Source organism: Mesoplodon mirus, assembly GCF_964341445.2.
Source record: "Mesoplodon mirus genome assembly, chromosome: 19".
NCBI lineage: Eukaryota > Metazoa > Chordata > Mammalia > Artiodactyla > Ziphiidae > Mesoplodon > Mesoplodon mirus.
The window spans coordinates 1,047,195-1,074,542 of record NC_138995.1 but is presented as its reverse complement, the minus strand read 5'-3'; the positions used below and the strand labels follow the sequence as shown (position 1 = coordinate 1,074,542).

The 27,348-nt window shown below is 62.5% G+C and overlaps 2 protein-coding genes across 4 annotated transcripts; one reads left to right on the top strand and one right to left on the bottom strand.

Annotated features, from left to right (window-relative positions):
• Positions 1-393: 393 nt before the first annotated feature.
• On the bottom strand, positions 394-22,075 carry GALNS (galactosamine (N-acetyl)-6-sulfatase). 2 transcript variants are annotated; one of them, XM_082608077.1, is made up of 14 exons: positions 21,863-22,072; positions 15,887-16,010; positions 15,104-15,178; positions 14,510-14,612; positions 11,988-12,131; positions 11,163-11,229; positions 10,955-11,082; positions 10,540-10,679; positions 8,832-8,935; positions 8,414-8,550; positions 7,725-7,827; positions 4,546-4,667; positions 3,909-4,026; positions 394-1,358 (listed from the first exon to the last, which is right to left on the bottom strand). In XM_082608077.1, exons 1-14 carry the CDS (start codon positions 21,977-21,979, stop codon positions 1,272-1,274), a joined length of 1,569 nt encoding a protein of 522 aa, XP_082464203.1. In that variant the 5' UTR covers positions 21,980-22,072; the 3' UTR covers positions 394-1,271. The 2 variants fall into 2 exon arrangements, with proteins under 2 accessions (XP_082464203.1, XP_082464202.1); XM_082608076.1 differs by lacking the exon at positions 394-1,358 and adding an exon at positions 3,408-3,795 and having other exon boundaries at positions 21,863-22,075.
• A 202-nt stretch (positions 22,076-22,277) lies between these two features.
• Positions 22,278-26,888, top strand: TRAPPC2L (trafficking protein particle complex subunit 2L). 2 transcript variants are annotated; one of them, XM_082607112.1, is made up of 5 exons: positions 22,278-22,361; positions 24,226-24,398; positions 25,554-25,641; positions 25,779-25,858; positions 26,681-26,888. In XM_082607112.1, the coding sequence occupies exons 1-5, from the start codon at positions 22,329-22,331 to the stop codon at positions 26,724-26,726; spliced, it is 420 nt and encodes a 139-aa protein (XP_082463238.1). In that variant the 5' UTR covers positions 22,278-22,328; the 3' UTR covers positions 26,727-26,888. The 2 variants fall into 2 exon arrangements, with proteins under 2 accessions (XP_082463238.1, XP_082463237.1); XM_082607111.1 differs by lacking the exon at positions 22,278-22,361 and adding an exon at positions 23,263-23,429.
• The last annotated feature ends 460 nt before the right edge of the window (positions 26,889-27,348 follow it).

Genomic DNA, 27,348 nt, shown 5'->3' with positions numbered 1-27,348 from the left:
GCTCTTCTTCCCTCCCCGGCGGGTCTCGGGCTGAGCTCCTGCAGCGCAGTGCGAGGGGGCTTGCGCGCGCACGGGGCGCACGGCGGAAACACACGGCCTGGCCCTTTCCCCAGGAGCGCGCCGGTGCCTGAGGACCGGAGCAAGGAGGGATTCCGAGCAGGAGTGCGGTGCAGAGGCCCGGAAGGGAGCAGTTCAGAGGACCAACGGCCGGCGGTTGGGGCGAGCCAGAGGCGGAAGCCCAGGCCTTTGTTGCCTGGCTCCCCCGGGGCCTGCAGGGGGAGGGCAGCGGAGGAGGCAGTGATGGGATGCTTGGCCTGGCCCACTCCAGCCCCCACCGTGGTACCCAGCCGGGACAACTTCCCCCAAATAGAATTTCATTTAAAAACAAAATGCTAAAATGCCTGTTACTTTATTCTAAACCTGTTCTCTTCATAATTTCCCAAGTCTTACAACAGCAGAGTTGGTGTGACAGTCTGCAGAGTGGAAACTCCACACAATGGAAACGACCCACGAGCCTTAAGGGGGAGTCCCTGGAGGCCGTTCACAGTCCTGCTCAGGCTCTCCTGATTTCGCTGGTGAATGGGCTCATCCTCAAGCTTTGCCACCCTGGGCTCAAGGACGGGAGGGCAGGCGGGGCACCTCTGAAGCACAGGCAGGCCCCACAGTGTGCTGGGGTCGGGAGTCCTGATCTCCAAGGAAGCTGGTGGCTTCAGCTGTCCGCACTGGACTGGGGAGGCTTGTCTGTCGAGGCTCCGGGACAGGGAGGCCCTTGGCCTCCTCCCCCTTCATGTTCACAGCCCCCGACCATGGGGGTGGGAGTACACGGGGAAGGGGTGCTGGGGTATCCCCTGTGCACAGCGCCAAGGGGCAACACAGGATTGGCATGGCCGCCCTCGACACCAGGGCTGAAGTCCTGAGGGGACTGCAGGGGCAGCCACGGCGAGTCAGGCCTCTGGGTCCTGGGGCAGAGCTCAGGCCCTGGAAGAGGCAGCTGGGAGGTAGCTGGAGCAGAGTGGGAGGACATGAGGTGGGCAGCCTCCGGTTCAGGGGCTGATGTGAGCCTGCGGCTGGAGAGTCAGGCAGGCCCTGTGGGCTGGGAACTGACTCCAGGGCCGGGTTGCAGCAGGCGTAGTCTTGCAGGGCCTGCTGCTGGCTACAGGTGACATCTGTCTGGCAGCAGTCGGGGCAGAGGGAGTTGGGGCTCTTCCAGCACAGGAGCCCTGAGGCCAGAGCCTTCCTACGCCCAGGCCTGTCCTGAGCCCAAGCCGGTGCTAGTGGGGCCAGGAACACTTCTCTGGGACAGACTCCGGGGGCATCAGGCACTTCCCTAACTTCTCGCAGCCCGGGGGCGCCCAGTTCTGGGTAATGAAAGTTCAGAAAGGGGACGTGCAGTTATTCCAAGCACTTGTGGACTCAGCACTTTCCAGACTCCTGCCCTGCCCAAGCCTGTGACCTGCCCCACCCCAATGGGTGGCTGCAGTGTGGAATCACCTGTCTCCACCTGGCTCGGAGGCAACTCAGTGCCTGAGGCCGGCACAGGAGACACTGCCCCACAGCAGCCTGGTGTTAACAGGGCCTTCCTGTCACTGAAGGGGGCAGTCCGCTAACTGCCCACAGCCTTGGCCTCCCGGTAAGCTCTATAGGTGGCGGCCTTGGTGCCCCAGGGAAAGCTGGCCTGCTTCAGCACAGGCTCTCCTGGCTGCACCTTCATGGGCAGACTTGCTTTGTGTGGCCATGATTTCCTGGCAACAGAACAGGACACTCGGATTTCCCCGGTGGTGCAGTTGTTGGGAATCCGCCTGCCAATGCAGGGGACATGGGTTCAAGCCCTGGTCTGGGAGGATCCCACATGCCGCGGAGCAACTGAGCCCGTGCGCCACAACTACTGAAGCCCATGCACCTAGAGCCTGTGCTCCGCAACAAGAGAAGCCACCGCAATGAGAAGCCAGTGCACTGCAATGAAGAGTGGCCCCTGCTCGCCACAACTAGAGAAAGCCCTTGCGCAGCAACGAAGACCCAACGCAACCAATAAATAAATAAATAAATAAATAAATAAATGTTCCTTAAAAAAAACCAAACAGGACACTCATGCCCCTGAGAGGGAGCCTTTGTGGCTCTGTCGTGTCCCCTCACCCAGGAGGTGTACCCATCCCCCTCATCACCCTGTCGGGGGCACTCCCCCTACTACCGCCCCTGCCAGGGCCTGAGTCTGAATCAGCACATCAACGCCAGTGAGAACCACAGGTAAAGCCCTCCCCTGCCCTGAATAGCATCAGGTGGCCCTCTGACGGCACAGGCTGCCGGGCAGGGCCGGGTTTAGATGAGGAAGCAGTTCCCAACCTCCGTGGCAGAGCAGAGGAAGGGGCAGGTGCGGAAAGCGGAGTCTGGACCCAGCCTGTGAGCCTGGGGGTCAGGGGGGGCGGCTGATGAAGCTCTAGGGAGGCGGGCTGCCCGGGCTGCTCTTGCCCCAAGAGCAGAGGTCGCTACCCAGAGTCCTCACCCGCTGGCCTGGGCGAGCGGGGCCCAGGCAGAGTGCAGGGACCGGGGAGGGCTTTGAACGCTCGCGTGTGCGCGTGCGCGCGCGCGCACACACACACACACGCCCACACGTGTCCACACACTGTTAAGTCCATGCACCTCTCTGGTGGCAGTGCTCGCTTCAGAGTCGGAGGCCAACCCACGCTGTTCCGGGGTCCTCAGCTCACTTGGGGCGGGGGTCCCTTTCTCCTGTTCCGCGGTCGGCCGAGCCTCGGCAATTCCTGCCGCGCCCAGGAAGTGGCGGCAGCACCCTGGCCACGTCAGTCCCTCCCCATCTCCCCTACTGTCGCTGAGACCTCTTTGGTCTCTGAGCCACCAGGCAACAGCTGCTACCTGGAGGTTTAGCCCACAGGACAGGCGTGACAGGAGATGGCGTGTTGGGGTGCGGACAGCACCGTGTCACAGAGGACAAGACGGGTTTGCAGGGGGCACCAGGGGCACCAGGGACTCCTCCCTAGGCGGGGGTCTCTCAGGCTCCTGGGACCTGAGGGACCACAGTGGTCCTCAGCCAGGGGGGCCCTCCTGCTCCACTGCTGAGTCCAGAGGCCGGAATGCCAGCCTGGCATCCTTTCAAGGGAAGGGGGAGGCCCTGCTGGCCCCCGCCCCCAATGTCTTCCCCTGTGAGCCCCAGATGTGGACAACAGCGACCAGGCTGCCCCACTGGCCCTGGCCAACGACCCTCAGCCGCCCCCAAGGCCACCGGCCCTCTGATACTCCTCACCCCTAGGGAATGCTTCCAACATCCGTGTGTCATCACACACACCCATCACTCACACTCACACACACACACACACACACACACACACACACACACACACGGCAATGCTCACACAGTCACCTCCTGGCTTGAGGCAGCGGCTCCGCTGGCCCGGCCGCGCCCGCAGCTTCAAGGTGCTTAGCCGTCCTCACAATCACCAGGCGGGTCTGGGGAACGCGGTGTGCGGGGCGGGGGCGCTCATAGGCTGGAAGCCAGGCTAAGCTACTGGCTTTGCTCTGCGGGTTTTGGGGTGCTGCCGGAGCTTCTGCCACGGGGACGGGAGATCGCCCATCTTTTTGGAGCAGGGAGCCACACGGACACCCCAGTTATGGGACGGACGTGTGGGTGAGCCCCGATGGAGTTGGAGGAGGCTGTGCTCGGAGGTGGCCCATGGGCTTGCTGCACCCCAGGCCATCTGCCCAGCCTTTCAACACCCACATCCCACATGGGTTTGGCTTGTCCTGCACCTGCAGAGGTGCCGAGCGACCCCCTTGCCACTCCTGTGAGATCGGAGACAGAGAAGCAGGAGGGAAGCGGGGTGCGTGCCTGCAGCAGACCGGTCAGCACTCACGTGGCCCCGGACGCCCCCACAGCCCACGTACGAACCACTTACCATGACCGCCCGGTTGCACATGTTGAGCTGGGGCTGTCCGGGGACCAAGGCCTCCTGGTGCTGCCGGACGACCGGGGTGACCCGGCGAAGTGCATCCAGGTACTCGGTGCTAGCAATACTGCAGGCGAGCGGCAGCAGGTCACCGAGGTGGAGGGAGGGACAAAGCAAGTGGGCAGCCCACCCAGGTAGGCCGGGGCTGGGGGGAGACTGAGAACAAGCCCCCCACCCAGGGTCACCATCCAGCAGCCTCCCGGGAAGAGCGGCTGCGGCCCCCACCTTGTCCCGCCCGCCCTCCCTGAGAGGCGTGCACCCCGGGAACCACCGAGCAAATGAGGGTTCAGGCAGAGCCACGTCATGCCCAGGACAGCCGCTGTGACCCTTCAGCCTGCTGCTCAGCAGGAACCACCGGGCACCGCCCGGCATCGCAGGCGCCCTGAGCCGCACAGGCTTGGCAGCGCCTGATCTCTCCTCTCTCAGGGTCCCTTTTAATCCTCTGGCCCCGGGTTTGTTTCTCTCGGAGCGGCTGGTCCTGCCCCAAACGCCTTGAGACCGCGTGGCTCCCGGGCCCTCGGCGCCCTGCTCGGTCGGCTGCACTCGCCCCACCAGGGGACCTGGGGCCCCGTAACCCCCAGCTCACCTGAGGGGGTACCTCTCCCCGGGGTCTCGTCCCAGGTGGAAGACCAGCGGCAGCTTAGTGTGCTCTTCCTGCGAGTGGGTGGTGACCCCGGACACGTTCTGCCCGGGGCAGAAATCCACGCCCTGAAACGACAGGCCGAAGCGCAGGTGACGCGTGCGGGGCTCGCAGCCGGCGAGCACAGCAGGACCGCGGATGCCGTGCTGCGGGACGGAGCCTGCTTGCCACCCAGCGCCGGGCTGCATGCCATCTGCCCTGTGCACCATCCCCTAGGGCTTCAGTACTTTCTTGGGGGAGGGGGTGGTAAGTCTCTAAAATATTTCAGTCCATCTTCTATCTAATTTCTAGAGCAAAGCTTTTCACGTCCACCCTATCTGCCTTGTAGCAGATGAGGTGCACAGCGGTCAGCATTCCTCCAAGACTCCTTGGCCAGCTGAGGAGGAGGGACTGCAGGCCTGAAAGCCAGAGGAGACACAGGGGACGCGGATGCACCACCCCCACCCTTAACAGGAGATGGAACATCTTCACCAAGGCTCAGGCGTGCAGCCCTGCTCCGCGCCCTCCAGGCGGCCTCTGCCCTCGGGGTTCAGCCTTTGATGGGCGTGTGAGATGAGGTTCCCATGCCAGCGTGTCCCCCAGGCTTGAAGGCTGCCCCTCGGGGCTCCCTGACTTGGTTTAGGGAAAGGCCTGCTTTCATCTGGGCAGAGTCGGGCGAGGCCAAGCGTTGCCACCCCAGAAGCACTGGGGACCTCAGGGCCCCACAAGCAGCTGGGCACTGGTCTCCAGGCAACGTGGGACACTGTTTACACGGTCTGGAGCGGGGCCGTGGCGGGGCACGTTAACCCTAAAACGGGGCTGGGGACAGAGACGTGCCTCCTGCTTCTCCTGCAGGCACCGGTGCGGTCTGACGGCAATCCTCCCAACACCCGTGTGTCTGTCCTGGACAGCCAGGCGGTGGAGCAGTGAATATCCTGCTTCTCAGTAAAGCAGGGAGGTGAGGAGTGAGATAAATCCCAGTTGATTGCCCTGAGCTGTAGACCCCTGAGTCAGCGGCTGCAATCTAAGCTGTCAAGGGCGGCCAGGTGGGTCCCAAGTGAGTGACCTCTGACCTTCTGGGAGCAGACCAGCTGGAGAACCAAAGTGGATTTAACGGTGGGAGAAACAACCACGTTTAGCATAAAAAAGCTGAGCAGTTAATGGAGGAGAATCCAAGTCTAGACAGAAAACACAAATTATAATTTGGATGCAAATCAAATAAGCTATTTAATTAAGATCCTGCTAATTAATACAGGAGTTTTCTCTCACAGCCACTCACGGGAGGGAGGACTCACCCCAGGGGAACCGCAGCTGAGCCCCACGCAGCCCAGCCAGGCAGAGGGGGCGCGGGGAGCCCTGCCCCAGCACGGCACTGGCTTTGGGAGGATGGGAAGGAGGAGGGGGGCGAGCCGTGCCCTTGAGCCGACGCTCGTGGATTTAGTCCAGACATGCAGAGGGTCCTGTGGACACACGGGCCCTGGACACACGGGCCCTCCCTCCTGCCTCGGCCCCCGGGCCTCAGACACCTCACGAGGGGAGGTCCCGGGCTTGCTGGTGATGGTGGCACCAGGTCTGGCACAGGGAGGATGCTCCCTCCTCCTTCGCCTCTGGTACCTGATCAGGACACGGGCAGGTGGGCCCACAGGCACTGGGGGGTGGGGGGGTTGAGGTGGGTGGGAGATGCCCCAGACAAGGGTACAGTGGGAAGTTAATAAGGTCCCCTCAGGCGAACCCTGCACCTGGGGACCCCAGACCTGTGTCCTCAGCTAAGCCATGCCCCCAGCCTGCAGACAAGGCTGCCCCTCATGTGTTGATCGCCTGGAAGGGATGCAAGAGGCGGACCCAAGTCTCCATGGAGCTCAGGGAGCTGTCGATGGCCACAAGGCCGCTGTCATAGTTTCTGGGGCCCCTCCCGACTGCACACACCCCCTCAGCCTTACTGGTCCCTGCAGGGAGAAGGGCCATCAAAGCAGCGTGCGGGTGCTCCCCCACCGCCCGCCCCTGGCATCTGAATGGAACTGCAGTCATGCAAACCCACCGCAGGAGGGACCCCCCCAGTGCCCGCACACCTGTGTGCCTTGGAGAAGAGACGGGAGTTTTGCGGGTTTTGTCTCACAAGAGGACAGCGGCCGTGCAGACCAAACCATCCAGAAGCCCCACAAACCACCCTCGGAAAACGGAAGCGGCACCACCCGCTGAGCCCTGCGCAGGGGTGTCACCCAGCCACGCCGAGTGGCTGACACTTTCCAACCCCACCGTGAACGTACCCGAGTCAGGACAGGCCGTGCAGGTGGCTGCTAGTTGCCTGCAGACACTCTGGGCTAGAAGAGGCTCCCCAGCCCCTGTGGGCTCCGGCTTGGGTGGAGGCTGGGCTGACCAGACCTGCCCTCAAGAGGCCCAAGAGCCCACAGTGGGTGAGCGGTGGCTTCCAGAATGCCAGCGCACCCGTGCAGCTGGACGCAACAGGGACCCTACGGGGTGGGGAGGGGCCTTGGGAGGGACAAGGGAGGCCACGCACTGTCCCCAAGGATCACCACACCGCCTGCCTCAGGGCCTTCTCAGGCGGGTGCTCCTAGGCCTCTCGGCCCCTTAGCATCTTCAGGGGCGAGCCAGCCGCAGCCCTGCCCGTTGGGGTGCTGGGTGCTCAGGACAGCTCAGCCTGGGGCAGTGATGGGACCTGGGGAAGCACAGGCTTGGCCAGGGGAGGGCGAGCAGGGGGGGCCCAGGCACGTGGAGAGGAGGTGGTGGGCGGCCACGAGCTGGGAGGGCCGAGTGTGGCTCCGGGCCTGGCAGGCGCGCTTCACCGTCAGGACCGGGGGCGGACACGGGGGAGCAAACATCGCGACAGCCTCTCGGGGGGCCGCTGAGCACCTGGCCAGGCCAGTGGGTGGACGGGAGGGGAGGCCGGGGAGGTGCCGGGTCTGCCTGGGCCCCTGAGGCATCTGACCCGGGTTTGGGGCTGAGCTGCCCTGAGACCTCCTCTCCTGAGCCTGGGTGGCCCAGGCCAGGGTGGATGCTGTCCTTGTGGCTACACCTTGTCACCCCCAAGTCCCTGACAGCAGGTCAGCATGTGAGCCGGGGGCACAGAGGCCTCCCCAAGGTGGGACGTGAGGGACGAGGAGTCCATGGAGCCGGGACCCCCTCACCTGTCTGAACTCCTCCCAGGAATTGGTCCAGGTCCAGAAGTGGGCCTTGTACTGGCCGAGGGTGACCGCCATCAGCGTGTTGCCACGGTAATAGAATATCGGCCTGTCAGGGGGACAGGCAGCGTCAATTGAAAGGGTCCCCGGGCTGTGGAGGAGCCCCCATGGCCGCCCCTCATCCTCGGTGCTGGGGAGGCTGGCGGCGGAGGAAGGGGGTAGCACCCGGGCATGGCAGGCGGGCCTGTGGGGACGAGCGTGGCAGCTGGCACCCCCTGCCACCCCCGCCAGGGGTAGTAAGCTCTCATGCCAGGTTTCAAGACAGAAAAGAGAGAGTGAGCCGTCCACTCCTGCCCGTAAGCCTGCTCTGGCTACACTATACACACTTCAGAATCCGCGCCCCTTCACGGCAGCCTGGGAAACTCATTTTGTTTGAGCAAAACAGTAGCAGGTCTTGAGCTGGAGAAACTGCCTCTGGACAGCGTCCCGGCGCAGAGCTGGGTGTAGGCTGGGGCCGGGCAGAGGGTGAGGGATGCCGCAGGGAGGAACAAGGCCTCTCCACCCCACCAAGCGTTTCACGCCAAGATCCCCGGGTCTCACCTCTCCCTGGGCGAGGACACCGGCTTTGTCAGCCAGCTCGGCTCCGGCACCAGGTGCGGGGCGCCAGGTGGGGTGAGTGCCCGGCGGGAACCTACCTGTCTGTCAGGCGGCCCTGGAGCATGGTGGGGAGGAGGTCCAGGCCGTCGATGGCCCTGTCCCTGGGTGGCTCCAGGCCTGCGAGGGACAGGCTGGTGGTGAAGAGGTCCATGATGCTGCCCAGCTGGTGGCTCACCTGCGATGGATGTGGCCCAGACGCGCTGAGGATGCCCGCCCTGCCCTTCCCAGATGGCAGCCAGGGGCCAGGTCCCCAGGCGTGCCCGCTGACGTGCACGTGCACACACACACACACGCGGTGACATCCCGCAGCATGTCCACACACGCAGAACAGAGGCTTTCCCTGCCCGATGACACGTGTGCGTGGCCGAATGAGCGCAGGGAGCAGGCCAGAGAGGGGACCGAGCCTTCACCCCCCGGGATGACCACAGGCCTGGCACAAGGCCGGCTCTGACTCACCTGGCCGGCAGGGATGTGCCCGGGCCACCAGGCGATCGCAGGCTCCCTCATCCCACCTTCAAACGTGGTCTGCTTCCCGCACAGAAAGGGCCCGTTGCTGCCACCTGGGGACAGTCGTCCATTATACCACACGCCTGAGTCCCCAGGGCCACACACACCCTGCCGGGCACTCGCCCTCGGGACACGTCTGTCCACCTGGCTCCCCGCCTGGCCCTTTGGAGGTGACATTGCTGAGGCACTGAGGCCGTTGTGGAGACAAAGGACCAGCCCTGGGGTTCAGGCCTCAAGTTCAAGGTCGGAACGCCTGGAGACGGCTCTGACCTAGAGCTGTGGTCATAAGGTCACGCCCCCATAGACCGCGACTGCGCACACACACAGCACGTGGACGTGTTAGTGAAAGACGTGGAAACGTTAAGACACAGTCCCGCCCCCGGGCCTGGCAGGGGCCAGGTTTCCTAAATGTCACTGTGCACAAGCAGCTCCTGGGTGCAGACCCCGTGTCTCTGACACGCCCTGCTCTGAGCAGGTGGTCCCTGAACCCAGCTGTGGGCGGTGCCGAGGACAGACAGCCCGGTCCTGGCTAATCGCACATCCCCGGCTCGCTGCCGTGATGGAGGGAGGGTCCCACAACCTCAGGACCCGAGGATAGGGAGGTGGACACAACAGCGCAGCGTTTGCCAGCAGCGACCCTGTGGTTCGTCCCCGCACTGCAGCCCAAGCCCACCTCGCTGGTCAGCACAGGGACAGCAAGGGTCCCAGGCCAGAGGCCACCGAGGGCCTGCTTCCTTCCTGCCCCCGTCTCTCCAGCTGGCGGTGGGCTCGTGGGTTTTCACCATCTTGTTCCGCCCCTGCAGCTCCTTCTCGGCCAAAGCCAGTCGCGCTGTCCCTGTCCCTAGAGATCCCTGGGCCCCTGGGCCCCTCTGCCCCCAGGACACGTGGCTGTAAGGTCCCCCAGGGCCTCCCCAGACAGGCCCAGCCCTGTGGGGTTTCCTGCTGTCTGTGGCCTTCCTTCCAGAGCTGTCTGAGTGACTCAGGGCCCGTGAAACACCGGGTCTAACAACCTCGCTGCAGCTCCGCAAGGTGGAAAAGCCTCAGACCTGAGAGGCCTAGAGGTCAGGGTCCTCAGGAGGACTGCAGGCCCGGCAGGGACACAAAGGGAGGGTCTGGGGGAGTGTGCAGCACCCCCCGCGCTGCGCCAGGGGCTCCAGCACTGCAGGGGGGGGGCTCGGTCCTTTCCCTCCCGGACACCACCCACCACGAGGCCTGGGAAGGCACTTCTGAGGTGGGGGGGGCGCCAAGCCTGGGCCTGGCTGCTGCAGGGTCATCGCCCCCGTGGGAAGGGAGGCCCCCAAACACAGAAAAAGGGGCAGACGTGTCCAGTCACAACGGCCACTGTGTTACAGCTGAGATCAGAACAGAAACGCTGATAGGGGACGTTGCGGCTTCAGAGAGAGAACTCGATGTGACTGGCCGCAGGCCTGGCCCGTAGAGAGGCAGGACGCAGCGAGGGCCGCAGCCTCAGCCTCCGCCTGCCCCACCGAGCTCTCCCTCCGGACCAGGCACCTGCCAGGCGGTGGGGAAGAGGGGCATCGGACCCGGGGGGCGCGTGCCGGTGTCGCTCCCTCCCCAAGGCTGAGCCCTTCACACTCGGCCCGGTGGGGGGTGCTGAGGGGCCCCGGGTGGAGCCCCATCTACTCAAGTCACTTGCCTTGTCTGGGCGCAGAAATGAGGGCAGCGCCGTTGTCGGACGTGAAGAAAACAAAGGTGTTCTCTGCGATGCTCAGGTCCCGGAGGAGCTGCAGGATCTTCCCGACGCTGTCGTCAACCTCCCGGACGGCGTCCCCATAACTGCGGGAAGGAGGGAGCGGTCAGCAGGGGCCGGCGGCCTCCGGGACCAGAGGGCGGCCAAAGCCTAACCTCAGGGAGGGGCGAGAAGGGGGCGTTCCAGTCAAGTTTCAGGCGGAATCGGGGTGGAGCCGACCCCTCCCCCCACCACCGCAGCGGCCCACGTGCTTCACTCTGTCCACAGCTGACAGTGGAAGCGAGGGCCCAGCCTCTGGTGGTAATCAAGCACGGCTGACCCCCCCGCCCCGGGGTCCAGGTCTCTGTGACCAAGGACTCACCGCCCTCGCTGGCTGGTGCCCAGGAAAGGCCTGGAGGCATAAACAGGCGCGTGTGTAGCGTCGACGGCCCAGTGTAGAAAGAAGGGGCGGTGAGCTGCCTGCTGCTTCTTAATGAAACCCAGGGCTTCCTGAGGAGAAGCGCACACTGTCTTCCCCGCCCCAGGCCCACCCCCTACCCCAGAGCCGGGCCAGCCCCTGCTGTCGTCACCTGCAGGTAGATCTGGGTGAGGTTGGCTTCTCCGGTCTTCAGGTTAATTGGAAATTCCTCATAAAATCTGAAAACAGTACAGATCCAGACAGAAATCGGCCTTCAGGGCAGGAAAGCCCCTCCTCCCCGATTTCCTGGGCAAAGTCAGGGGCCTCGTTTAAAAGAGAGATGGAAACGTTCAGGTCAGGAACAAAACCGGAGCCTGGAAGCTCCCAGGCCCGTCGGGGACCCACTGGGGTTGAGTCTGGTGCCCCGGTGACCCCACCATCTGGGAGAAGGAGGGGAGCCCCGCCCAAGGTGCGAGAGGATGCGGCCAGTCCACGGCCACGGAGGGCACGGCTAACAGGTGTGGGCATCTCTCTGGGGTGACGGAGGCGGTCTGGGATGGGGGTGCTGGGTGAGCTACACCCCAGCAATGCTGGCCCAGCTCTGTGGTCCAGTGACGTGTACCACGCTTCCACCAGAACAAAAATAATTTAAAAAGGAAGAAAGAAAGGGAAGTTAGGCCAGACAGGAAAGACCAGGGCCTGCCTGCAGCCACCCGATGGCCAGACCGGGTCGGTCTTGCAGCCGACGGCCCCCCAGACGGTGGCTCGGAGCAAGGCTGACCATCCAGAGCGTAGCCCCCTCAGGGGCACGGGGCCCAAACCCCGGAAGCCGAGTGAAGCGCCTCGCTCTGGGGAGCATCTGGGGCTCCCAGCACCTCTCCTGAGATAGTGAGAAGCCCCCGGAGGCGGGGCTCTTATAAATCAGAGGTCACAGGACGAGGTCTGGGCAGGACGAGGAGCTGGCGGGTGGGCAGCAGCAGTGGGCAGGGCCTGTTACCTGCCAACCATCTCCCGGTCCCGGTACACAGGGATGTTGGGCCTGGCCTTGTTGTCATAAGGTCCAAAGTGACAGTTGGGGGATCCAAACCACTCATCGAATCCGTGCTTCAGGGGGTGGAACTGAGGCCTGTGGCCCAGATGCCTAGAGACAGGAACCCGGGGCACTTCAGGGACCGCTGCATGGGCGCCCCGGAGCTCCAGGAAGCAAACACCCTCGCCTTCAGAGAACAGCTCAGGAGACAAGGCTCCAGCCAGCCCCAGGGTGTGCTGAGCCCAGGTGCCCCACGGCCTGGCCCCCCTGCCCGCACGGTCCACCCAGGCGACAACCGAGGGGCGCACACGGGGACGGTGACCAGGTCCCATGAGTGTGGCTCACTGCTCCGGCGGGACGAGAGGAGAACACGGCAAGGTGCCTTCAGGGCAACGGCCCAGCTATTCCTGAGACCCGGGCTCGGACCCGGCCCCTGCTCCCACCCAGGAGCCCCTTCCCCGCGGGTGCGTCACGTCGGGTCCTCTCGCCAGTGGGAGGGTCTCTCTTGAGAAGGTGCAGCTTAGGGAAGGGGTTTCGGGGTGAGGTTCCTCCTCCCTGGGAAGCAGACAGGTTTCTTGGGGTCACGTTTGCAGAAAGCCTCTCGCAGCCAGCATCGCCAGCACAGCGCTGGGGGGCTGCACTGGGCCGGGCCGAGTCCACGTCACCGTGAGCTTGCCGTACAGCTCGGTCCCTCGGTGAGGTGGATGCAGCACAAGGCAGCAGGGCAGGATGGGGCCGGGACTGAGCTGGCCGGCAGCGGAGTCTGGGCACTGGTAAGTGAACCTCTCGGTCCCCCCTGCTGGTCCTGAAACACTCTGCCTCCGCTGGATGGCTGCCTGGCTTCTGGAGGCCCTGTGCCGGGGGCACCCGCACCGGCTCTGCCCTGAGCGCCGTCTCCGCAAAGGAGAGCCAGCTGTGCCCTGTGCTTCCTCTCTGGGCCCGCAGCTATGACGCCCCCTCCATGCTGGACACCGCTGGGTGTGACGCTCCTGGGCCTGCGTCCTGCAGCCCAAACGGCCTTCGTGAAACAGAAACACCCACGAAGGTCCGGCTCGTGTGAAGCTGTTGATTCCAAGTGCTGGTCCCAGGGCAGCTGCGGGGTCAGCGCTGCCCGCCAGCGAGCTGAGTGACAGCACGTCAAGCCCCTGGGACTCGGGGCAGCCCCTCATGGGAGCCCAGGCTCCATCCACCCCAGGCCTTGGTTAGGCCGTGGAATTCCGGATCCATGGTGCTGGGGCCCAAGGCTGGCTGTCAGGCAGTCATGGCCACGGCCACCAACACCCCCTGCGGCTCTGACGTGACCCTGCTGAGACCAGGACACCCACCTGGCAGAGGAGGGGCCGAGCCCCCTGCCCCGGGCCTCCCAGAGCCCGTCATCCCATTGGTCATGGCCGCCCTGACCCCGGCTGGTCAACCAGCACCGCGTCCACCTCCTTGAGTCCATGCCAGTTGCTTCTCCAGGCCCTGCTGCGTCCCTTCCTGTTCCTGAGTCCGCCCATGTCGGGAGCTCGTGGGGACAGGCTCCCACTCCAGCTCTGGCTGCCCCGTGTCAGTGACCATGAATGGAAGACCCCTGGACCGGGGCAGAACCTCCAGGCTGGGCAGAGAGCGCCGGTCATCGCAGAGCCTCCTCCTTCTGTGGGCGCAGCCCTGGCACGGCCCCAGTGGGCCTCGTAGCCGCCCTACCGCCGTCTCCCGGGCCTTCCCAGCACTGCTGGGTCTTGCAGGCTTCCCACATCCTGCACCCTCGTCAGCTCTGCTCTGCAGCCCCCAGGTCCCCGGGTTCCCTGAGGACTCCTCTCCCGGTTTCTGCAGATCCCCCATCACTAGGACTCTCAACTGCGTGAGGCAGTGGTCCCCAAGGGGCGCAGATGAGGTGCTTGCCCTCGAGGCGGTGAGTGCCAGAGGGGTCAAGGGGAGAGGGTCCAAAGCACAGCAGCGGCCGAGCAGAGATGATCAGGGCTGGAAAGTCAGGGAAGGCTTCCTGTAGGAAGCAGGCTTGGTCTCCAAGGGCTCCAACACTCGGAAGGAAAGAGAGGACATCCGACCTTCATATCAACGTCTAGGGCTGCGTACTTAGGCATCCCCGGGGAGTAGGAGAGAAGCCACGTAACAGCGCGACACCGCGTGGGACAACGTGATCTTTTACGATCACTTGATCCCGATGATTCCACACCACACGGCCGTCCTCTGTCCCCTGCTTGCTTCTTGGTTTCATCACCAGACAGAGCCCCTTTGCTCGCTGGCGTGTGATAGTGACGGCACGTGTGTGCAATAACATGGTTCCTTTGGTGCTGCTGTGGCAGCCACCAGCCCAGCCTCACCACGGGAGGTCCCCCGGGCACGGCCACAGCAGCTTTTAAAGGGCCGCTTTGGACATCTTAGCGGACCTGGAATTCAGGAGCTCTCCTCCCACCCGAGGGGCTCCCGCTGGGCAACGTGAGCACGGAGCCCGTGGGGTGAGCCCAGCTGGCAGGTGTGGGACTTACCACTTGCCCACGATCTTGCTGGTGTAGCCGGCCTCCTTCAGCAGCTCCGGCAGCAGGAGCTCTGAGTCCGGGATGCCGCCCACTATCTCCTGTGGCGTGTAGGCTGGTGGAGCAACGCACCGTGTGAGCCGGCAGGGCGGAGCGGCAGAGCCCTGGTCGGGGCGGCACTGCCGGGGCACTTTTCAGGTCTTCCAGCCGCTCCTCACGGCCAGCACCATTACCGGAGCCCACAGGCAAACGTGCCCCCGAGGGGGGTCCGGACGTCAGGGGTCAGGGGAGGGCACGCCCCCAGGGTCTCCAGAACTCAGGCTCTGAGACCACACCTTCCTCCAAGGGGCCCTTGAAGCCCCACCTGGTGGGGAGCCCACCCTAGAGCCGGGCCGCCCCCACCCCCGGGACAGGGCGGGAGCCGGCCCCACCCTCACATCCTCCCCACTTGCCTAAAACACATTGTTTCTGATGGAAGCTCTGCGAATGAGTTACGACCCAGACAGAACCCTCAACCCTGGGTAACGAGTGCGCCCGGGAGAAGCCAGGTCACCGGAGAGGACAGGTGACAGACGCCCCCTCCCTCTGCCCCAGGGCACAACCTACCGTTCCTGGCGTGCCCGTTGGTGGTGTAGAAGCCACTGCGGACGGGCAGGCGTCCGGTGAGCAGAGCTGCCCTGGCTACGCGGAGGCGACACAACAGAAACACGGGTCACGCATGCAGCCCGAGGCCAGCCCTGTGGTACCTGAGTCCCCGGCAGCCACTTGAGAGCCGGGAGGAAGCACAGCCCAGCAGGGCCGGCTGCAGTGCACCCTCGCTCTCTCTCTGGCTCCCGGGACAGCCCGCAGGCCTCCTCATGCGCCGCCCCTTCCGGCGTCACATCTCGTCCTCCAGATCAGAGGTTCTCCCCACCTGCGAGGCCCCTACACCCCCAGCTGACGATCCCTTCCCCGGCCGAGCACCTCCCCCGAACCAGCCGCGGCACTCAGCTCCGTGAATGAACAGCCCCCGCCGCCGAGGCAGCCACTTGGGCCTCGAACACCCGCAGAGGCTCCGAGCTCTTGGTGGCCTCTGATGGCTCCTGATGGCCCCGCGTTCCGGAGGGCACGGAGCCCAGGTGCTCCCAAGCACCAGGATCCGACAGAAGGGGCCGCCTGCCAGCCCTCTGCCCCTCGCAGGAAACGCCGGTGGAGCCGGCACACAAGTCAGGGCTGCCACCCCCGCGCTCCGTGCCCGCACCCTGTGCCCCACTTTCTGGTCTACGCATTCCCCGCCTCCCCGCCGCGCCTCAGTCTCTGCACTCTGTGCCCGCCCCCCTCGCGTCCCCCCGCCCAGCATGCCCTATGCCCGGCCCCACTCCCTGGTGGCCTGAGGGGGCCCTGACTTACAAGGGGAGCACAGGGGGTTGGCCGTGTAGAAGTTCGGGAAGAGCATCCCTTCCGCAGCCATCCGGTCCAAATTCGGGGTCTCTCTGGAAGGTTCTCCGTACACCCCGAGGTCGCCCCACCCCATCTGCAGGAAAGAGCGAGTGAAGGTGGGATGAGAACGTAGCCGGAGCCACGGCCCCCGGTGCACCCTGAGTACGGCCAGTGCATGGCCAGCCGCTCCCCGGTGCAGATGCCCAGCGCCCACCTCCTCCCGGCTCCGACGCCGGCCTGACGTGCTCACGGGGCACTGGCACCAAGACACACACCCCTGCCTTCCGCACAGACGAGGAGGCCGTCCTACTCTGCGGTGTGAATTCACATTTAAAAACAGTGGCCAGGCTCCATGAAGCTAACCCGGCAAGGCCCCGAGACCCGCAGTTCCCCACAAGCTCGCTGTCCCGAGAACTGGGCCGGCCGGCACCCAGGCGCCGCATGGACGTCCACAGCAGCAGGACTCCCAACTGCTCAAAAGAAACAGCCTGTGTCCATCACTGATCAACAGTAGACAGGATGCAGTCTATCCATCCAGGACCAGAGTGAACAGCAGCCTCCCCAGTTTACGTCCACTCAGAACCGGAGAACGTAGCCATATTTGGGAACACGGACATAAGTAGCTGAGATGAGACCACACTGGACTCGGGTGGTCCTAAATCCAGCGACTGGGGCCCGGGTGAGAAGATGGACACAGAGACCAGACAGACACACGAGGAGAGGCCAGGCCTCCACGACGGAGGCAGAGACTGGAGGGTCGCGGCCACAAGCCAAGGAGCACAGGAGCCCCCAGGAAATGGAGGGGAGGGAGGACCCTCCCTCGGAGCCTCTGGAGAGACTGGCCCTACGACCCCTTGATTTCAGACTCTGGCCTCCAGGACTGGAGGGAATAGATTCCTATTCCAAGGCACCAAGTCTGTGGCCATCTGTTAGGCACGAGGGACCTGATACACACACTACGGGCCAGTACTCAGCCGTAAAGAGGAACGAGGTGCTGACACTCACGAAAACAGGCTGCTGAGAGGCCGGTCAGAAAAGGCCGCAGGGTGTACGATGGATGTGAAACGTCCAGAACAGGCAAGTCCATGGGGACAAGGCAGATGGGTGGTTGCCGGGGGCTGGGGGAGGGGGAGGAGAGTGACTGCCAGTGGGACAGGGGTTTCTCTTCGGGGGGTGGGATGTGCTCAGCTACTGGATGGGGGCGCTGCACAAGCCGGCAAACGTGCTAACCACCGCCGAACTGCACGCTTTAGAATGTTAAAAGGGTGAATTCGTGGTATGTGCATTGTGCCAAAATAAAACCAGCCAGGTGGTGAGGTGGGTTAGCACGTGCACAGGGACGGACGGACGGACAGATGTGAGACACGGCAGGCAGGGTCCAGGTGGGGCGACAGCTGTGCACTGCGGCACGCTTGCAGCTGCACGGGTCTTTGACAACTTTCATCATAAAGCGCTAAAGAAATACCTGAAAAGGGCAACGGGACGCGACTTCGCTCTACGACCCAACGCATCCTTTTGCGGCCGGTGGCGTGGGGCAGGAGTGACCCCGACAAACGGATTCCCCTGGGCGCTGATGGCGGGCGCGGCCCTGCTTCCCCTCTGCATTCTCTAGACGCGCCAGCCCCCTCCAAGTGGGCTCTCCTTCACCGGCCGCTCCTCCTGGAGGGGTGGAGTGGGGGGGAGGGCGGGGACGGGGCTTCTTCCCGGGGTTATGAAGATGACCTACAGCTGACCGTGGTGACAGCTGCATGACGCTGTGCAGGTGCCAGAAACCGCGGAATTGCGCCCTTTAACTGGCGAACTGTGCGTGATGGAAACGACGTCTCCATGGAGCGCGACCGGAATAGCGCAGGCACCTGGTGCTGCAGAGGCCTAGCCGTGCCTGTCTCTCTGGGGCCCCTTAAAGCTCTCCGGACTCATGGGCCACGGCCTGCCAGCCCACAGCAGCCTCGGCAGGTCTGCACGGAGACGCTGGGGAGAGCTGGGCCGGCGCACACGAAGCTCGGGGAGCCTTGGGTCACACGTGGGGGCCAAGCATGCAGGTTTGCCCAGGATGGTCACAGGTACGTGTGTGGTCTGGCTGTAATCACTCATGTCCCCTGCACTGGGCAGTAGCTCACACGGCGCCCTCTCCGTCAGGGAGAGCCAGGAGGGGGACACGTCCCCTTGTCCCCCAGCCTTAGGCCCATCCTGACACTCAGGTCCCAGAACTGTCTTGGGGCTTTTGCCCTTGGACCGTGCGGGCTGTTCTCCAAGACCCTTCCAGCCACAGACTCCCTTTGGAGATGGTTTACCTTGAAGTTACTGAAAAGGCTTTTCCGTTCACCACAACAGGAGCTGGAATGCAAGTTGCCCCTGGAGGGAGGTGCGGCCGACGGGGCAGGAAGCGGAGTGGGAGGCACCAGGCTGCAGGCTCCAGGCCTCTCCCCGCGGCCCACGGGGCGCAGGCGGGCTGCCCACCCTCACCCACAGGCCAGGGAGGAGGAGCAGAGAGAGGCAGAGGGGCCGGGTCCGCTGGCGCCACCCAAATCCCAGCCTCCCAGGAGGGAGGTGGGGGTCAGCACAGATCTGACGTTTGCAGAAACAGTTTAGGCACAGGGAATGCTGGGATACTCCCCAAATCCAAGTTCCCAGATGGCGGCCAAGGACCCACCTATGTACAGGTGAGCCTCTCTGAGGCCTGCAGTCATTGGCCTGCTGTGTTAGCTCTTTCCTGCTGTATCAAATTCTATTATCACTTATCGGTAGGCTTTCTTGGCTATAAAAATAGGGACGTTAACATCCGCCTTGCACGGCTATCACCGGTTCCATGAGACCATCCTCCACGGCCCCCTGGGCAGGCTCTCCCACAGAGTGGGAAGGATGTCTCCCCTCTCCCACGTGATCGCCCACCCGCGCTCCCAAGGCAGCCAGGAACCCGGGCCTACGGTCCTCTTCCTGGCCGCGGCCTTGCCTTTACTCGGTGGGAACTTCAAGACTTATGGGCATAACTAATGAGAACACAGTACAGGGAACTCTACTCAGTACTCCCTGGTGACCTAAATGGGAAAGAAATCCAAAAATGAGAGGATATATACATACGTATACCTGACTCATTTTGCTGTACAGTAGAAACTAACACAACACTGTAAAGCAACTACACTCCAATAAAAATTAAAAAAAATAAAAGATTTCTGAGCAGTACAGGGGCCACACGCGGCTATGAGGGATTATTACCCGTGAGCGTGTCCACATCGACACGTGTGCGAGGCCCTGGAGGGTCAGGATGGGGGCACTGGCTGGATGGGCCCACCGTGGGGACACAGCGGCTGGCCTCTGTGCAGCCTGGCCTTACCCTTCCCAGTAGTCACAGGGCGTCCTTCTTAGTCCTGTTTTACAAGTAAAGAACTGAGACACAGACGGCGCTCGGGCCCAGCCAGGCAGGAGGGAGCTCTGTCCCTGCGCCCCGGCCCCATCACCCATCAGCCTTAGAGAATGGAGCTTCTCAGCCTCTTCTAAATTCTTCCATAGGTTGACGCCTACCAGGGCGTGCACCTCCTGCCAGGCCAGATGACCGCACGGGTGAGGACACAGAGCTGGGGGGCCCGAAGCCTGTCTAGTCGGGAGAGCCTCGGCCCCCACTTCTGCTAAAGTCGCTTTGAGTGTGTTTCCTGTCATTTGCTGACCAGGACAGAGGTCTCCCTGACTTCTCCGGGCTTCAGCTGCCAAAGAACCCCAAAGTCACAGGAGGAACCCGCAGAGGAGAGTCAGGGCATCAGGGCCTCCTGGCCCACTGTCCCCGTTTCCTGGACCCACCCTGGGCACCCAGGCAGACGGGCCCCCGGGTCAGCCCCCCTCAAGTAAGACGTGCCCAGTGCCGGTCCCGCTCCACCACTCAGGGCCTCCGACAGAGCCCAGCGGCCCCGGTAACGGGCAAAGAGAAACAGGTGGGTGTGGGCACAGGGTGTACTTTCTGTAGCCCCATAAATCCAGAAAACGACCATCTCTACCAGCCTGCAGCATCAACCTTCACTAATGAACTGTCACCTTGCAGAGAAGGGGAGGGGCAGAAATCGGAGAGGCTAAGTGCTCAGCTCAGCCTTGCCCCAATCATTTACGTACTTAAACAGCCTTCCTGCCCAGCAACCTCAGCTTTGAGAAGGCTGACCCGCTGTCAGCGAGCATTTCCAAGGCCCACGTGTTCGTCATGAAGCAAAGTTTCCGTACCAGCCATCGGGGCGGGCTCCGGAGGAGAGGAGCTTCCGGGTCCCTGCGGAAGCCGTCGTGTCTGAGCAGTTATGGGTAAAGAGAAGCACGGTCTGTGTCACCTCTGGGTGGTGCCACTATGGATGGGTTGCTGCGATCTTTTCCGGCTTATTTGAATGTTGTTAACTTTTTGTAATAAAGAATTATTTTCATAATAAAAAAATTACATGAGATATATTTTATGTCTTTTTCTTGTACTAGGTCTTTGAAATCCGAGCGTGTTTTTTACACACACGGCACCTCGCAATTCCGACCAGCCAGGACCGCCCAGCAGCCACGTGAGTCCCGTGGCCTTGGTCCAAAGGCTCCTGGGAGTGTCTCTGCTGGTCTTTTGGGGAACTTTTAGCTATTTTTACTCACAACACTTCTGACACCAAATGTGTGTGGGTGGGTGACCACAGCAACACTTCTCTGGCCTCCGGGCACCAGCTGGGAGTGCAATTCAGCTCCGTCTGACACTACCTACCCAGACCTGGCATCTGACCCCACAGGTCAAGGGCTCAGCCCCACAAGACTGCCCCCACTTCACATGCCAGGCCCACATCCTGGGCCTCCTGTAAGTCAAGGCTTCCACAACCCACCCCCACTGCCCCCAAAGTTGGATAATTTGCTAGAACGGCTCACAGAACTCAGGGTGGCGCTGTGTTTACTACCACCTGTTTACTATCAAGGGTACAACTCAGGAACAACAGGTGGAAGAGATGCCTCGGGTGAGGTGTCGGGGGGCCTTCCCTGCCCTCTCTGAGCCCTTCCACGTGTACACCGACCTGGAGTCCCTGGAGGTCAAGGCTGTGCTGGAAGCTCTAACCCTCCAGTCACGCCTTGGCCTTCCTGGCGACCCCATCCTGAAGCCATCCAGGGCCCCCCCACTTGTAGTCCGGAGTCGAGGGTTTAGGAGCCGCATGCAGGACCCTCTGCACTGCCTCAGCCCTCAGGACGGGGCGGAGGGCAGGCCCACAGCTCAGTGGAGCAGGCACCTGAACCCAGGTTTGTCTGCGTCCCCACTTTACCCCAACGCCTCACATGGGCTAATTTCAGAACCTCCATCTCACTCCCCAAAAAGTGCCCCCCCAATACAGTCCCGCTTCCTTGGGAAGGAGCACAGGGACCAAGTCGCAAAGAAGGCGCGAACAGCTCGGCTCTGTGGGAAGGGCTGGCCCACCGGTGTGACCAGGGTGGCCTGGGGCTACACACACACCCATCGGGGGACATTCCTCTGGTTCAGTTCTTCCCCGACCCACAAAGACCTGACCTTTGGTCAGAAATCTCAGCAGGGTGGGAGCAGCCAGACCAAGCAGGTGGCGGCAGCCCTGGGGCAGGGCCGGTCCAGCAGGCCAAAGGCAGCGGGGAAGGCGACTTCCAGGGCGGGCAGGCAGGCCGGGGTCTTAGTCAGCTCTGCACCGCTTCCCTGCCACCCACACCCCCAGCAGTGGGGGGCGGCAGGCGACAGCAGGGATCCTGGGGAGGTGGTCCTCACGCGGCCAGCGTCGCGGCACGCCTGAGGGGCAGCGGAAGGAGCGGGGGAGGGAACAGGGCAGGAAGGTCTCCTCCTGGCCCGGCCTGGACGCTACACCTCGCTTCACCCTCACCCACGAGCCAGGCTGCGGCCTGCAGGGCCAGGCGCGACCCCCACACCGCCGGCCGCCCCCAACCCCGCCCGCGCGCAGCCCTCCCGGGAGCCCGGCCCACACCCGCACTCACGTCGTCCATGAGCAGGAGCAGGATGTTGGGGGGCTGCGGGGCGCCTGGGACCCCCAGCCCCACGGCGCTCAGCACCAGAAGCAGCCGCCACCTCGTCGCCACAGCAACCGCCGCCATGGTAACCACGCCGAGCGCCACCGAGCCCCGGAGCGGCGGGAACGGGCCTGGCGAAGCGGGCGATCCTTCCGGCCGGGCGATGGGGCGGGGCCATGCCGGCTGAGTGACAGAAGAAGCGGGGCCCTGACCTGACCGACAGAATGAGAGGTGGGGCGGGGTCAGACCGGCTGAGTGACAGGGATGCGGGGCAAGGCCGACTGACTGACAGGAGAGGCAGGGTCAGGGCCAGCCGAATGACAGGCGGGTGGGGTCGGGTGGGGTGGGATGGGGTGGGGTGGGGAGGGGCGGGGCCTGGCCGGCCGCGTGACCGTCGTCGTCGTCACGTGATGCGGCCTGTCGGGCCCCCAAAATGGCGGTGTGCGTAGCGGTGATCGCCAAGGAGGTGCGTACTCCGGAGGGCAGGCCCGCTCCAGCGTCAGCCTAGCTCTCCGGTTCCTCTCCTTCCCTGCCCCAAGGGCTCCGGAGGGTGGGCTCGGGGGCTTTGCCGAGCGTAGGTGGCCAGGGGCGGGCCCGGGGGAGGCGCCGCCCAGACCTGCACCTGCCGCTGCCGAAGCGTCACGGGCCGGGTCTTCCTCTTCCGTCCGGGCCCCCGCTCCACCCAGCCATCCGTCCGCGGGCTTTGTGGTTTCCTGCTCCCGAGTCTAGGCGTCCACTTCTGTCCATCCTTCTCGGCCGCGCGCTCCCAACGGCCAGGCCCTTGACCCCCGGACGAGTGACTGTTTCCTCTTCGCTCAGCAGCCACAAGTCAGACCGTTGCACACCTCTGCCTAGAAACCTCAACAGTGGCTTTTCATTGCTTTAGGATCATGTCTGAGTAATCCCCTCCCCGTACCACAGACACTCTCCACTCCAGCTGACGGACTTACCTGCAGCTCCCACGGCAGGCTCTGCTCTCTCACCTCTGGGCCTGTGCACCTGGAACCCCTTCCTCCCTCTCCCCCACTCCTGTCCCCTCCACTGGCCACCAAAGATTTCACTTTCTCCAGAAAGTTTTTTCTGAATCCTGAGATTGAGCTGCGTGCCCATCCACGCGCTCCTACTGCACGGAGCCGTGGTGTCCGCCCCGGCCTTTTGAAAGACTAGGCTTCTGAGGCGGTTTTCCCGTGAAGCTCTTGTTATGCTGGCTTCCGTCTTATCACTTGCTGCGTTATTTGTTGGTGGGTTTGTGGACTGTCTCCTTCATCTGTCATCTCCATCAGGGTAGGGACAGCGTTGTGTACACTATATCTGTGCAGTGCCAGGCCTGTAGGAGCCTGGGAAGACGCTGTTAACTCCGGGGTTAGGTTGCTCGGAAATGGCTCTGCAGAGATGGAGGTCTGAGACGAGCCTTGACGGGTTTAGAGGGAGCCTGCCAGTGCCTCTGAGACTGCAGGAGCTGGAGTGTTGGGAAACAGCCAGTATGATGGGGCCAGGAGGAGGGCACGTGCTAGGATGGGGCCCTGCTCAGAAGGTGAGTGACAGTCTGCGCTCAGACCCACTTCCCAGAGCCGTCTTCTCTTTTCTGCCCATCCTACCCATGCCCCTTTGCAGACAGAATGAAAAACTCCTCAAGGGCTTCCCTGGTGGCGCAGTGGTTGAGAGTCCGCCTGCCGATGCAGGGGACACGGGTTCGTGCCCCGGTTTGGGAAGATCCCACGTGCCGCGGAGCGGCTGGGCCCGTGAGCCATGGCCGCTGAGCCTGCGCGTCCGGAGCCTGTGCTCCGCAACGGGAGAGGCCACGACAGTGGGAGGCCCGCATACCACAAAAAAAAAAAAAAAAGAAAGAAAAACTCCTCAAGATTGGGCGCCCTGAAGGCAATGCCCACGGCAATTTGAAATTTTATTTATTTATTATTTATTTTCGGCTGCGTTGGGTCTTCGTCCTTGGGTCTTTGTTGCTGCGCGCGGGCTTTCTCTAGTTGCAGCGAGCAGGCTGCTTCTCTTGTTGGGGAGCACAGGCTCTAGGCGCGCGGGCTTCAGTAGTTGTGGCTCACGGGCTTAGTTGCTCCGCGGCATGTGGGATCTTCCCGGACCAGGGCTCAAACCCGTGTCCCCTGCATTGGCAGGCGGATTCTTAAGCACTGCACCACCAGGGACGTCCCAGTTTGGAGGATTAAGCAGTGGGTTTTGGGGAATGAGAGCGTATTCCATGGCTAATTGGCACTTGGCTGATCTGCCCTCCTGAGTGCCCCGTGGCCTTGTTTTCCAGGCCAGCGCAGGTGGGGTGGATCCTTGTCACTTCAGCCGCCGTCATCTTTTTCTTGCAGAATTACCCTCTTTACATCCGCAGTGTCCCCACAGAGAACGAGCTCAAGTTTCACTACATGGTGCACACGTCCCTGGACGTGGTGGACGAGAAGATCTCAGCAATGGGGAAGGCCCTGGTGGACCAGAGGGAGCTCTACCTGGGCCTGCTGTACCCCACAGAGGACTACAAGGTGTATCCTCGCACTTGGCAGTGGCTTCAAGTCTGGGGATTCCCTGCAGTCGCAGGGTGCGCTGTAGCGTTAGGTCCCCTTGAAAAGCATCTCGTAACATCACTTGAAAAGGAAAAAAGATGCGGGCTTCTGGCCAGTGGGGAATTAGAGCAGCTTGAGGACAATTAGGACCTCATACCCTTTTTTCTTTAATTAGGAGGATAATGTGGGAATAGCCAGGCTTGAATTGCCTTGTGACAATCCCCACCTGTCCCTTGGGTTTGTGGAGGAACTGGGGACTCTCTGGCTTCATGCCGTCTCAGCGGGGCCACCACCTCCTGAGCAAGGGGTCATTGTTCACGCATCTTTTTTTTTTTTTTAGTATTTATTTATTTAGGCTGCACAGGGTCTTACTTGTGGCATGTGGGATATTCCTTGCAGCGTGCAGGATCTTTAGTTGCGGCATGTGGACTCTCACTTGCAGCATGCATGTGGGATCTAGTTCCCCGAGCAGGGATCGAACCCGGGCCCCCTGCATTGGGAGCGAGGAGTCTTAGCCACTGGACCACCAGGGAAGTCCCCACTCATCTCTTTGCCAGGCCCAGCCCCACCAGTCACTGTGAGATCTTGACCAGTCCTTGGGACAAATGGCTCGAAACCCATGGAGTTCAAAGACATTCCCACAAGCAGTAACGAGCTCACCCAGCGTCACTGCCCGGAGCCACTGTTCCGCAAGATGGAGTGGCCTTTAGAGGTGTGGGTACCTTAGGCAGGATTCGCCTCATTTGTGCAACCTCTGGTCTTGCAGTTAACCCTTCCCAGCTGGGAACTGATGCAGAGAGAAGGCGAGGGGCCCCAGGGTTTGGGCAGGTTGCCCTGGGGCTTGAATCATGATAAGGCTTAGCTCCCTGCCCTTTGCTTCTCCAGTAAACACAAGAAGCTGTCGAAGGAAGTGTCCAGTCACACCTGGTGCAGCCCCGTGTCCTCCTGGCACTGTGGGAGTGGCCCAGCCTGGGGCACTTGTTGTGATGCAGGTTGTCATGCTTCTCCAGGGCAGCTTAGCAGCCGGAGGACGTGCACAGATGGCCTTCCTCTCACAGGCTCTGCACGGTGATGTTGTGCTTGGGGCTGTCACAGAGTCCCCGTGTTAAGAGCATGTTCCCTAACCAGCTGTGCAGATACGGCTACGTGACCAACTCCAAGGTGAAGTTTGTCATGGTAGTGGATTCCTCCAACACGGCGCTCAGAGACAACGAGATTCGCAGTGTGAGTGTGGGGACCAGTGGGCGCGCCTGGCCTCTCGGTTTTCCGTCTTTGTTCAGAAATGCTGAGAAGCCCGAGCATGGCAGCAGCTGTGTGTACTTGCACATGTGAATTAAACACGTTGTTGGTTCTTGTTTCAGATGTTCCGGAAGCTACACAACTCCTACACAGACGTGATGTGCAACCCCTTCTATAACCCGGGGGACCGCATTCAGTCCAGGTGGGTGTGGTGCCTTCTCGGGTAGCCCCCGCCTTGCTGAGAGGCAGCGATTCTGAGAGGCAGGGAGGGAAGGTCTTTTTAAGCGACGGGCACTGTCCCTCTAAGGCAGCCATTCTGAAGAAGCAGAACCCTGTGTTTCCAAACAAGCTCTTCCTTGGGTCTCCAGATCAGCAGGCGAGGAGCTGGGGAGCGGAGGGGGCAGAGCTTGCCCGTCTGGTCTCCCAGGTCGGCCCAGCGGGTCCTGGGGCGCCTCCCCAGATCCCAGTGAGGGCCCAGGCATACGGACAGGAGCCTCTGGGAGAAAACGTCCTCCTGTCGCGGCCCGATTTTGTCTTTGATGTTGAACTTAGACGATTAGGAAATTAGGTTGCAGGTGTCTTCCAAATAGCCTTCAGGTAAACACAGACCTAACATCTGGATGTCACAGTGATGCTTCCCAAAGAAGCATTCACGAGCACGTGCTCCAAACCTGCTCTGGGAATTCCCTGCATCCCAGACACAGTTCCTAAGGGGTTCCTTGTAGCCGGCAGGTGACCCCAGCCAGGGAAGATGACCCCTTCCTATGGCGCCTTCCCTCAGTGGTGACAATGTGTCTTGGGTCATCCTGGGTCCCACCCCGGCCTGGAGACCCAGCAAGGGCAGCACCGTGGGAAACCACACAGGAATGAGGTGGGAGACTCAGATTCTCACCGCCTGTTGTGTCGGCACGCACGTCCTGGCCTCAGCCAGTTTCACTCACCGGGACCTCAGAGACTGACATCTCTGCCAGCCAGGGATGGAGGGCCTGGCTCTGCTTCTCTGATTGTCTGTTTCTCTTTGCAGGGCCTTCGATGGCATGGTGACGTCCATGATGATACCGGTCTGCTGAGGAGTGTGCTGCAGCCCGTGGCTGGAAGGAATCGTTCTGTGCATAACCGTGTTGTTCAGATGTATCTTTATTTCCACTTGTCTCCTCTTGGGTGTCATGGACGTGCCGCTGGGGGCAGGGCCTCGTGCACGGTGCCTGTTCACTAAAGGTCTTGTGAGGTCAGGTTTCGCTTTTTCTTTCCGCGTCAACACAAGGTTTAACTAAAGACAGTTTAGGGACTTACCTGGCGGTCCAGTGGTTAGGACTCTGTGCTTCCACTGTAGGGGCCGCAGGTTCAATCCCCGGTCAGGGCACTAAGATCCCGCATGCTGTGCGGCACGGCCGAAAACAAAAGGAAACACTTTATGTGGACTTTTCAGGGACAGAGCAGATTGGGGACCGGGCAGAGCAGGAGCCGTTGTCCCCACTGGGCACGAAGCGGCAGGGGGAGCCGGGTGGCGGGAGCTCTCAGAGCTGGGAGCCCAGGAGAGGCTGCGGAGGGAGGGGCAGGGGACCTGTGGGCCGGCCGCCCCCTCCAGTGGCTCAGCAGGTGGGCTTATCTGGAGGGTCGGCCTTCTGCGCCCAGAGCCGGATTAGAGGGGCACATGGGACGGCCTGCACGCCTTCCCCCGGCGGGAGGGGC

Coding starts and splice junctions, on each gene's coding strand:
- GALNS (XM_082608076.1), bottom strand. CDS start 21,979: ATGGCGGCGGTTGCTGTGGCGACGAGGTGGCGGCTGCTTCTGGTGCTG. Junction 12,132..14,509: donor AGCAAGATCGTGGGCAAGTG/GTAAGTCCCACA, acceptor TCCTGTCTCTAG/GCATCTGGGCCACAGGCCTC. Junction 11,083..11,162: donor TCACCCAGATCTACCTGCAG/GTGACGACAGCA, acceptor GCTTCTCCTCAG/GAAGCCCTGGGTTTCATTAA.
- TRAPPC2L (XM_082607111.1), top strand. CDS start 23,274: ATGGCTCTGCAGAGATGGAGGTCTGAGACGAGCCTTGACGGGTTTAGA. Junction 24,399..25,553: donor CCCACAGAGGACTACAAGGT/GTATCCTCGCAC, acceptor CCAGCTGTGCAG/ATACGGCTACGTGACCAACT. Junction 25,859..26,680: donor GGGGACCGCATTCAGTCCAG/GTGGGTGTGGTG, acceptor TTCTCTTTGCAG/GGCCTTCGATGGCATGGTGA.